This window comes from Malaclemys terrapin, chromosome 4 (genome assembly GCF_027887155.1).
Source record: "Malaclemys terrapin pileata isolate rMalTer1 chromosome 4, rMalTer1.hap1, whole genome shotgun sequence".
NCBI lineage: Eukaryota > Metazoa > Chordata > Testudines > Emydidae > Malaclemys > Malaclemys terrapin.
Genome location: NC_071508.1, coordinates 44,198,838 through 44,211,154, shown reverse-complemented (window position 1 = coordinate 44,211,154; position 12,317 = coordinate 44,198,838). Strand labels below are relative to the sequence as shown.

At 46.0% G+C, this 12,317-nt stretch overlaps 1 protein-coding gene across 5 annotated transcripts in view; it reads right to left on the bottom strand.

The window, feature by feature from the left end:
- Positions 1 to 3,969, bottom strand: part of BRSK2 (BR serine/threonine kinase 2) — a 452,231-nt gene extending 448,262 nt beyond the window's left edge. For all 5 annotated transcript variants that reach the window (XM_054028689.1, XM_054028690.1, XM_054028691.1 and 2 more), the window contains exon 1: positions 3,588 to 3,969. In XM_054028689.1, the coding sequence (XP_053884664.1) occupies positions 3,588 to 3,681 (94 nt within the window). In that variant the 5' untranslated portion in view covers positions 3,682 to 3,969. The remainder of the gene's footprint in view (positions 1 to 3,587) is intronic.
- Positions 3,970 to 12,317: the final 8,348 nt, after the last annotated feature.

Sequence of the window (12,317 nt, the reverse complement as noted above, 5' to 3'; positions counted from 1 at the left end):
ATTATTACACTGCTTCTTATATTCCTGTTCCCTCCTAATACAGATTCCATGAGCTACTAGACCAGTTGCCGGAAACAATGGCAGAGATACTTTGAATTGAGCCTAATACAACAACAAAAGGGCAATTGTCTTACTATGGCACTCCAAATTATTCACATGTAGAATTCTTGTGGTGAATTATTAAGAATTTCTTTTCTTCGCTGTTGTCCCACTCCCAGTATTATTGGAGTGCAAACATTTTTCAGCATTGCGCTGAACCTTCCTTTCTTGCTTTCCAAACTAACTGGCCTTAATCCTCTCTCTGTGACATTAGTCATTCTCAGAAAGCCTGATGTCCCAGCACTGTCGACTCCTCAGGGCAGGCTTTGCCTATCCTTCTTTAAATCAAAATCATCACAGTCTTTAGCCAGCATTTTGAACTGGATCTGAACCCACTTCTGAATGTCAGTTTTGCCAACTCCCTCCCCATTACTAGATGTCACCAGCTTCCACTGACATCACAGGCACAGTACCTGGGCCTCTTTGCAGGAACCAGCAAGTTCTTGTTCTCTTTTGCAGATATTGAGAAGGAAAACTGCTATAGCTACATGGAGGGCTGAAACATGCCATTTGGAGTTCAGCTGAACATGAAAGCTCCCCTTTCATAGCATCCTTTGTAAGTTTGCCATGAACTGTGGCAGATTCTGTACTTGACGCCCTCCCTTATTCCTCTTCCCTTGATCTTAAAAATTATCCAATCTGAGTGCAAGGCAGGTGAGAGCTACTAAGAGGTTTGTATAATATTTAATACAATTGGGAGAGAAGCAAGAGCCACATATCTGAAATAACTTTAGGGTGAAGGATTCTTTCACTTAAAAGAAAAATGAGTGATGTGAAGATCAATGAAGAAGGTAAAGGACTTGGTATAATAGGACTGTATATTTTCCTTCTGCTCATAAGTATGTTTTGCCAGAGTTCTTTCAAAAGGGCCCCTACAAAAACAGAACAAAACGCACACACACCCCATGCAACCAAACAAGCCTTTACTTCCTAATCTTCCGAGCCTTAAACTCTTCAGATGAGCTAAAGAAATGATCACAGCCTGATTCACCACGGTGTTACTCCATCAAATTCAATGGAGTTACACTAGCAAATCGTAGTGGTCAATCAGGTCCTCACACTGCACTGTTGTCATATCACAAAAATGCTGCAGGTTCCCCATCCACCAGCCAAGTTAGCAGGGTGAGGGCTACATGCACACCTGCAATTCTGCACGTTCCCGAATCTGATTAGCACAGAAAATGCAGAAGACCAGAAAGCATCTTTTCCGTGTTTAACTATGTACATTTAACACCAATTCAGATTTCACCTCCATGCATTATCTATATCAAGGGCGGATAAGGTAAGGAAGACAGAGACTGGCATCAGCTACTTTTAAGCTTTATCCCTCCATCTTCCCTGAAACAGTGCATATAATGTGTTTGCTGTTTGCACACACATGCCTGCACAAAGCAGAGACCAGTCTCTATAGATTTGCTATAGTGTAAAATTGTAAAAGGCAACTTTCCTCCTAGTCCAGTTGGTCAAATAACTGCAGAGCCCAAAAGCAACAACCCTGAAAACATACACTCTCCCCTCCTACCCTGCTGCCTGCCTGCCTGTCTCTCTCTCTCTCCCTCTCTCTAATCACTTAGGAGGAAGATAGGAAGATTATCAAGGGAGAAAAAAAATAACCAAAGCTGCAGATAACCCTTTAGGACCATAGTATAAGGTTACGTGATTTGGAGCATAAAGGTTAATGTGCAGGAATCTCAGATGCAATTTTATATCTATATGGGGGGGGGAGGTTGACAAGAAGATGAGGAAGAAAGAAATGGTGATGAAGATAGAAAATGAATGTGTATATCTAGGGTTGGTTTTATGATCAGCTGGAGTGCCCAGCAAGAGATTAGCGATGGAAACAGGATACAGATTTATCATCACCAAGACACTGCAATTTTTTGGTGGGGTATTTTTATCATCATCATCAGGACGGATTTTATGGAAACTACATCTGGCGAGATATGAGTTCATTCAGTAATATGAAGAATAAAGGTAATGTCCACACACAAAAAAAGATAGATACCTTCAGCAGTTGTATTATTTTAAAGATTTAGAGGGGAAAATAAAATAAAAGTCACTTTCATTTCAAGACTATATGATGCTCACATCCCATCCATATATTCCAATGGTTGCCATGGGGTTTGTGGAGAGGAGAAGAATGAATGGGGGGGGGGGTCATAATCAATCATCTCAGAAGAGCATTTCTCCTTACAGAGAAAGATCTGGATTTTGACTGTGTCCCTAAGAAAATTGCAGACTGCAGAGCTGCTGCCATGCAGGGCAGCGAGGAAGCAGGCAGAGCAGAGGCAGCAGCTGGGGATGGAAACGCCTATTAAATCCTTTAGACAACAGATGGGCAAAGCTTGGCTGGGTTTTTAAAAAACACAATGCATCATGTTTTATTGTCCCACCATAATGAACAACACTTAACACCCACAAGCCCAAAGAAGCCCCCTATGGCTGATTCCACCAACCCTCCCTTCTAAATTATAACCTGGAGACTCAATCCACTTTTGGGGGTCCCCCAACCAAATCAATTTGCCAGACTCCTCTGCTCATTGCACCTGTTACTAAAAAAGAACATAAAAATGGGAAAGGCTTTTGGGATTTTTTTTTAACCGCTCTTCCTTCCAATTACTGCTCCCCTGCCCTTGAAGTAAATATAACATCCAGGCAGGCAACCAGCGAGTCCAAATCTTGAATGCATTTAGGAGATCTAATTATGCCACGTAGGGGACAAGCACCTGCTCTCTGCTAATTCTCTCACTACGTTTCCTCTTAATATTTCTTACCATTGTTCCTTTCAGGAAAATCTGATGGGGGCCAGTTTCACAAACAGGGGCTTTTGGAAAATTAAATAAATAAATAAAAACCTCAAACCACTAGAGTGAATTCTGCTGCTGACCACTTTTTTATTTTTAAATTCAAACTATGCCACGCAAAAACATAGCAAACAACACCATCCATTCATTCATATTTTCCAAATAACCACAGCAGCCAGTGCCATAGACTGTACTGTGCATATTCTCTCCCACCAACTGCACCTTAAGGACTACACCCTTTTCAATCATGATGTCATGAAATACTGCTGGTGACTCCCCCGCCTCCCCACCACGTCCTTTTCCTCCTCCTCTCCAGCATACACAGTGCACCTCTCATTTCAATTTAATTTGATTAAAAAGAAAAGGAAGCAAAGTGGGGAAGTGAAGTAACTGACATGAAATGTACCAGCAGCAGGGCATCCCCGTTTTCCTCTGCATGCACTTTGACAGTCACCAGAACAACACCCGTTAGCAAGAGGGATGCACACACGGCAACCTATGCTTTTTTTAATAAATAAATAAATAAATAAAAACAACCGGAAATAAATAAATAAAAGCAAAAATCCATTAGAAATAGTCTCTCCACTGCAGCAGCCAAAGGGAAAACCCATCCCCTCACATCTCCCATCCCCATCAGCTGCTACCGCACCTTATCCCTAGTGCGGCTGCTGCAAAGGAACCAACCTGTCTGTCCTTTGCCCAAGGTTTTCTCCAAGCGATAGGGTCCAACATATTGTGCATGTTGAGCTCCGCTGCCTTCTTTCCCCGTTGATGTCATTTCTACCTGGCTCTATAATTCTGCGCTGTGTGTGTGGCGGGGAGCTGGGATTTCTCTCTCTGCAGTTCTTTAAATTCCCACTTTGCAGCTGTGTAAGCAAAGCACCCTTTCTCCCTCGCTCTTTGCTGCTTTAGTCCACTTGGCTGCAGATTTTCTCTTCTTCCTTTTTCCTTGTCTGCCTCTTTCTTTCTGTCAGTCTGTCAGCGTGGGATGCTGAGGGCCAGAGCAGCTATTACCAGTGTTCAAAGAGGGGGATCTAGGATCCAAGCCCAAGGAGCATGGTGCTGGTGATCGGAGCTCTGCACGCCTTGTTCTCACTATGAGCTGTTCAAGGGAGAGCTAGAGCTAGAGCAGCGGAAGAGCTGGGGCCCAGAGATCTGAGTGACAACACAGGCAGCCAATCTCCAGCAACAACTCAGTTCCCCTCTCCTCCTCCCCCCACTACCTTTCCTTTTCCATCAGTATCAGCAGCAGTTGCTGCCCCTGTCTGATACAGAGCATCATAATCAATGGCAATATCAATAAACCCATGGCTATCAGTCTATTGATAAGGAAAATAATTAAAGATAAAAAGGGATAAAGTTATTTTAAAAATCATACGCACACACATATACATGTCTTTCTCTAAATTACCAACCACTAGGCACCTGCCACTACAATTCACCGACCAAAAGCGACAATTAAAATAATGCTGAGGTTGTGGCATTATTTATAAGAGGAAAGAAATCTACTTTGGAAAATAAGCTTGTAAGATTTATGGATGATGGTTCTATGGGAAGTATTTCTATTCTTTTTGTTCTGTAAGGAGTCTTTCAGAAACAATGACTATTATGAAAAACAGGGCCTGATCAGTCTCCCAATGAACTCAGGGGAGGGTTTGCTTTGGACTTCAATGGGGGAACATGAAGGACTGAATGTACAGACCAATAAATAAATAAATCCAGCATAACTGGTACTTCAGTTGGTAATCACAACTGAAATGCCAAGGGTGAAACTTGGAACCATGGAAACTTTTAAGCTCTACAGGTGGTCTCTCTAGGGCTGTGACACAAGGACAGGGCAATATAGGGAAGGCTTGTACTTCTGCAGGCTGTGCTGTATCTGTTCTGCAAAGAGGTGCCCTGATTCAGCAAGGTACTTAAGCATGTGTGTAACTTTAAGCACGTGAGTAGTCTCAGCTAAGTCAATGCGATTACTTATGTGCTTAAAATTAGACACATGCTTAGGTACCTTGTGTATTCAGGACTGTATAAAGGACTTCAGTGTCCAGGACTATCAAGGTAACTCCTTTCAACGCCAATGAAATTCACCCCAAGCCCCCATATTTACTTTCTCTTCATAGGTAGGCCCCATTGTCCATCCCGGAGTACACCGTGGTTGCAGTGCCCTCATCTGAATGCCTGCAGAAGTGTTGCACACAGCAAGGATTCCTCACTCACAAAGGAAGCGCTTGGTAAACCTGCAAAAGGAAGAAAAAATAAAGAAAAAGCAGTAAGTAAAGAGACTGTCAATAACTATATCAGTATTCACTGCTCATGGGGATACAAATATTTTTTAAACTAAAAATGTTGGAGATAATGCCTAAAGGAGAAATGTACTTTTCAGTAAGTCATCCAACACCTATATATAAATGGGTGTAAAGTCCATGGAAGATCCCTTCTGTGGACCACATCCACAGATGGTGTAAACTGGTTTTAGGCACCAGGCAATGGAGTAATTTTGCCCCCAAAATTGCAGGAGAGAGGTGAGGGGAGGAACAGAGAAACTTTGAGGCTATCTATCTGAATGCAACCCCAAAAAGGTCCCAATATAATTTCCTTTCTCTCCAAAAAACATGACCTCAACACTTACGTTGACCTTCTCCTGCCTCTCTTTGTACAGTGCTAGCTTGTTCTAGCTACTGTGCTATATTGCACACCTTCAGTGTGTTGAGTTTGCAACCCTTCCACAAAGTCCCCCAGTCTCTCCTCTTTCCCCTTTCCCCTCTCCCTTCCAGATTTCATAGTATGTGAAACCTTCCCAGGCTCCCCCACTGCCCATAAACTCCTGCAGTAACTTCTCTCCTTCTCCCAGGACTTTCCTTCCCCCAAATGCCAGTCTCATCTCTCCAAGAACCTGTTCATTCTCACCCAGTCCCTAAATTTGCCTCATTCTCTCCCTCACCTCCAAGCCCCTCATTCACTCTTCCCCAAACTTCCTCCCCTCTTTTCCATTTCCCCAAATTTCCCTCACAGCTGCCTCTTAGTGCCTGTCCTCCAGTAACTGTCCCTTCTTCCCAGGGCCCCCCGCATAGCTGTGCCCCCTTGTCCGTCCCTCCACAGCATTGCCCCCTTGTCCCTGCCCCCTTATCCCTCCCCCCACAGCAGTGCCCCTTCCCCATCCCCCCACAGCAATGCCCCTTGTCCCTTCCCCGTTTCCCCTTCCCCCACAGCAGTGCCCCTCCCTCTCCCCTCACAACAGTGCCCCCTTGTCACTGCCCCCTTATCTCTCCCCCCAGAGCAGTGCCCTTCCCCCCCCCCCACAGCAGTGCCCCTTCTCCCTACCTCCTTCTCTCTCACCCCACAGCAGTGCCCTTTCCCCCTCCCCGCACAGCAGTGCCCCTTCTCCCTACCCCCTTCTCCCTCACCTCATAGCAGTGCCCCTTTGTCCCTGCCCCTTTGTCCCTCCCTCCACAGCAGTGCCCACTTGTCCCTTCTCCCTCACCCCACAGCAGTCCCCCCCTTGTCCACGCCACCTTATCCCTCCCCCCCAGCAGTGCCCACTTGTCCCTTCCCCCACAGCTGTGCCCCTTTTCCCCTGCCCCTCCACCCTCCCCCACACAGTAATGTTCCCTTGTTCATGCCCCTCTCCCCACAGCAGTATCCTTTGTCCCTGCCCCCCATGTTCCTGTAACCCTACCTGGGGGATGCAGGGTAAGAGAAGCTGCTGCCCCAGCCAGACCACCTCCCTCCAGCCTGGGCCAGATACCTGCTGCTCCCCAGACCCTCACTCAGAGCCAGCCAGGGAGAGACCCAGGCGTGGGAGGAGCAGAGCCAGCTACCGATAGGAGTCACAGCTGCAGCTCAGACCGGGGGAAGGAGGGCATGGGGCAGAGTGGTGCCTGCGGACAGGGAGCCTCTGGGGCATCTCCGCTGCCTATTGAGTCCAAGAGCAGATCAGCAGGGGGCAGTGGGAGGGAGGCCGCCATTCTCAGCCTTGGCTGCCCCAAGCAGCCTGTACTCCCCTCTCTGACCCCTCCACTGCCTCTTCTCCCCCAGCCAAAGTCATGAAGGGGGAGGCTGTTGTCTCCAAGCTGAAAGTGTATGGAGTTTGGGGGGGGGGGGAGATTTCGTCCCCTATAATTAGGCCCACCGAGGAAGGTAGGGTTTGCACTTCTCTTACACGATTGCAGCTACACGGACTCCTGATTTAAGTAAGTTTTAGACCAGAATCAGCTCCCAGGATCCAGAAACAGCTGAGTTATAACCAGCCCATAAAAAATCTAATCCAGGTTATACACAAGACCCAACTGCACACTGCAACCAGCAATATTACCAGCCACAAGCATTTAAAAATTGAAAGGCAGTACCCAAAAAATCCTGAGACTGCCTTAAAAATAAAAAAACCTTAAAATGAAATGTACAGTTTGTGCTCTTTTTATTTGCTTTTTGTATTTTGAGTCTTTTGGGCTCACATTTCCAATCTTTTATCCACAACCACGAGGGCTAGAAACGTACTTTAAAAAGAATAAAAGCTGAGATTCTAATAATCACATGACCTCGGAAGCTAGGAATATAAGAAAAATACAAAATATATTAAAACATGGAAAAATAATGAGCTGGCAACACTAGACCAGACGTTGCGAGTTTTGCTTTAGTTCTGCGTAGACATCCTTTTACTTTCGTTCTGAGTAGACAGAAGGAATACATCAATACAAATTGTTCGTTCTTCGCTTTAAATACCCAGGCCAGATCCTCAGCTACATTCAGCACAACTAAGGGGGGTGCGCAACGTGGTTGGAGCCATCCAGCAGCAATTGAGCCATCAGTGCTATTTAGAGCAACTTTAAGGCTGCTCTATATTATGCCTGGCTGCAATGGCCTCTTGGGGTATGTCTACATGCACACTAAGTCTGTGCTCTGGCTCTGGTTTAAGACCAGGCCCCCCCCTTCTGTTCACACAGAAATCAGTCTGACTCGGGCCAGGAACCCCTTTGAATTCTGGATCACAGACCCTGCAAGGAGGTTGAATCAGAGCTGTATCCTGCTGTGATGTGGGTCAAAGCCCATGAATTTTGCAGTATGGATGCAGCTAGAGTCCAGGTCACCCAATGTGGGTGCGAAGAGTCTGCCCATGCTATCCCATAATTCCCTGGGCTGTGCTTCCCATCTCTTCCATCTCAAAATTCCCACTTGCTTTCCAGGGACCAGAAACAACCTCCAGGTTCAAATGCAGCTCCTCAGCATTTAACCCTTCATTTCCATACAGACTGCTCAACTGGAAAAACAGTTAACCCTCCCATGTATTAGCTATGGCCAGCACTAAGAAAAAGTCCTGCATCAAGTGTGCTGCTAGTTGGCGAGAGGAACACAGCCAGATTCTGGTGAACCTATGGTGCGAAGCAAGCAAAACTTTCAATTTCAGTAAGAGCATGAGAAATGATCATGTCTACAAAGTTATATCTGAGCAGTGTTGGGGATTGACTAGAACAGCAGAACAATGCAAACAGCAAATCGAGCGGCTGAAGACAAACTACAGCAAAGTCAAAGATTCTAATGGCACCTCAGGAACTCCCTGTCTTCCTGCCTCCTTTATGAGGAATTCTGTAGTGAGAATTGAGCTCACCGTGGTGCATGCTATGTTGCCAGAGTGGCTACTACACAACCTAGGTCTGCCCTCAGAGAGCTGTTTGGGGATGGCCCTGAGGAGCAGCCCGCTGCAGAACCAGCATCAGAGTAAGTGCTAAAGGCAGATCCAGGTAAATGTCTGCCACTGTGTTTGTTGTTATTAATTTATGCATGGGAGGGATTTTCAGCTTGTGTTATTCATACAAGCCGGGGTTTTGGTATTCTTCCTTTCACCATCCCTCCCCGGTCTGTAATGGAATTCCCAAACTGTATTATACTATTCAGCCACTAGGTGGCACTATGTGCGACTTACCTTACCTAAGACTAGCTCAGCCATACTTGGGGGGTGTATTAAAGGATCTCATGGAAGACACATGTCTTGTATGTCTCTGGGATGAAAGCTCTGTAACCATATCTGGTACATGACACTTCCCCTGACAGCACATGGGATTCAAAATGGACACTGCAAATGAGGAAAAACGTTAAACAAGCAGTTATCATGAAATTCTTACTAGTTTCTTGCTGATTGTTGTAAGTCTGGATTGGGGCTCCACCATTAACTGCCTCATGTACCCCTCCTATCTTATACAGCTCACCTTAAAAATCGGCCATGCCTGCACTGTCCTAGACCATCTGCAAACTGAGTCCCCAAAAAAATGGCTATTATGAGTCCAAACCATTGCAGGCTTAAATATGAGCCCCAATTACTATAGAGAGTGGCTGGCAGGCAGTGTTAGGAGTTGTTATGGCTGGCAGTCTATTGAGACTGTGCATGGACGCAGGGTACTTGTGAAGAGACTGTACTGCGTCTCCATGATAAATCAGCATCCTGTTGATTTGACCACAAATTTTCACCCATTGCTGACTGGTGATGAAAGCGAATTTCTCACGGAGTAGGAACTTCAGATGGTTGATTACATTCCAAGACAGGGCATACTTATTAGGGCCACCTCTGTAACTCATGAGCCCCCACCATTCCAAGAGGTGCTGGTCGGTCACTAGATTCCTAAATATCATCTCTGTTGGCCTGGAACAGAAGTTCATGCTTTCACTAGGGTTCCTCCAGAATATCAGTGTTCTCTAGAGCTTCCCCTGCCTGAAAGGATTGAAAAATCATACCTACTAGTGATTAGACCTCATATAAGTCTTCCCGTGTCCCAGAAAAAAAATGAAGGGGATGTAGAAATCATTTCAATTGAATTTTGTAGTTGTACATTATCTTTCAGTTCTGCTCCAGAGGCTGTCTGAAGTAACTGTTCGTTTTTGTGTGAATAAAATAAAAAGCCCATTGATAAAAAGTATTATCTTTTGACCTTGAATTAAAGCAGCTCCTTTGATAAAGTGGAAAATTTAATTTTTTTATCATGGCCAGACAATGATGCGCTCTTTCGTTTTCCTTTCAAGGCCCCTCCACCACCACAGGGAAACACATGACACCAGGAGCTTGGGGAAGCAGACCCACCTACTGTGGGCGAGGAGAAAGAGGATCCGAGATGAGTTGATGGGAGAGATTCTAGATAAAACAAATCAGCAGAGAGAGTTCCAGAAGGACCAGATTGAGTATCAGAAGGATAAGAATGCAAGAAGGGTGGATAGAGAGAGGAAGGGGCTGCACATTGTGAGGCGGGATTGGCGAAGGATTCATGGAGCATGACCACAGGTTGAGGGCAGCAGAAGGAACTGCTTGAGCAATTACTTGCACTCATGGCTACCAGACTGCAGGCTCCACTAACATCTTCACTTCCTGCTCAAGCTGCACACCATCAGTCCCCTCCATGCTACTGTGTCCTGAAGACTATGCAGTCGTAGACAATTCAGGGTCTGGATGGACTATTTCACAGGCAATGAACATTAGCACATGGAACAGAAAAATGTACCTTGTGCATTCATCCACTCCAATCACAGCCTGCACGTATAAAAAGCCCCAGAAAGGCCAAAAAGAACTGAGGGACAGGGGACACCCAAAAACAGTTGGCCATGTCATTTGACAACACACACCTTTCACTGTTTTGGCACTGAGTTTTGGATATTGCGTTGTATGTTTTGATGGCAGCTGTTCTGCCTTTCTGGTTCTTAGATTGGCATGTAAATACATGAGTATAATAAAGTGTTGAATTTGCACACCAGGCTACAATAGCAAGTTTTATTATATGTAATGTTAAAAGTGGCACAAACTGTAATAAATGTTATCAGAAGCCGATTCTCAATGAATGTCATAATAAAAATTAAAAACTGTCATCACAGTATTCCACAAAGTGTCTGTATTTATACAATGCATAACATCTCCATACATTTCACGAAAGTGTTTACAAAATTCATAATACATAATACCAACATCATTTCATTCCCCCATTCATACCCATTGTGTGGATGGACAAAGCATCCCTGATTTCCATTGCAAATATGGATCTAGCACCAGTCATGATAGGTCCACAGTCTGGCTGAGTGTACTAGTTCAGAAATCCAGCACTGTCTTGAGTCCACTCCTGGCAAAAAGGTTCCCCCTTCTCCTTGCACACATTGTGCAGAACACAGCTGGCCACAATAATGCAGACTGCTGGCATCCAAATGGTTTTAAAGACAGAACCAATGAATTTCAATCTACCAAACACACGTTCTACCAGCAGTTACTGATCTTGTAGCGGAACCTTCTTTTGCCAGGTCATTTGAAATCAGGATATGGTTTCATAACCCATGGCAACAGTGGGTAAGTAGGGTTCCCTAGAATAACAGTGGGGACAGTGACTCCATTTATAACAATGTCATTCAGTGGCAATAATGTCCAAGCTTGCCCATGAAAGTAAAGTCCCAGTCTCCAGAACACCCTGGCATCATGCACCTTGCCAGTGTGTTTCATGTTAATGCCCATGAATCTGTTCCTGTAGTCAACCAGAGCCTGCATAATGATGTAGTAGTACCTTCTGTGGTTTAGGTACTCATGTGCTCCTTGAGGAGAGCAACTATAGGCACATGAATCCCATCAATGCCCCTGGCACAGTTTGGAAAACCCATTCTCTCATAGCCAGCAATTATTTCAGGAACATTTGTAATACCCATCACCTTTGGGTACATCACAGTCATGATTGCCCCACAAACCTCTGCCATAACAATCCCCGTGGCTGATTTGCCAACTCCAAATTGGTTAGCCACAGACCTGTAGGAGTCTGGGGTAGCCAGCTTCCAGATGGCTATTGTGACCCACTTCTGGATCATCATGGCCTCCTTCATGTGGGTGTCCTGGAGCTGGAGAATTGGGACAAGCTGGTCACAAACTTCCAGGAATATTTGCTTCTTCATGGGGAAATTCTGGACCCACATTGGTGGTCATCCCAGGTCTGCATGACAATGTGGTCCCACCAGTCGGTGCTTGTTGCCCTGCTCTGGAAGTACTGGTCTACATGGGGGAATTGGCGGCTATGGCAACAGTGGTCCTCACTCACCTGAGCAGCTGCTGGGGCTTTGGTGAGTGTTTGACCCTGTGATCCACGCCCCCCCAGCCACCATTCCTGCAAACTGGGCAAGGGACAGCCCCATCCCCCACCCCCAGTGAGACTATGGCGAAGGGCAGCAGAGGAGGAAGGAAGCCACGTGTGATGGCAGTCCCCTCCCCCCCAGCACCCACCACCCCGTCCCAGAGCCCACACCCCCTCTCCGGCCCCCAAACTCTGTCCCAGAGCTTGCACCCAGCCCTCTGCACTTCCTCCCAGAGCCTGCACCCCTCCACCTATCCTGCACCCCACCCCATGCCCCAGCCCGGAGCCTGCACCCAGTACCCAAATTCAATCCCAGAGCCTGCACGCCTACCTCTTC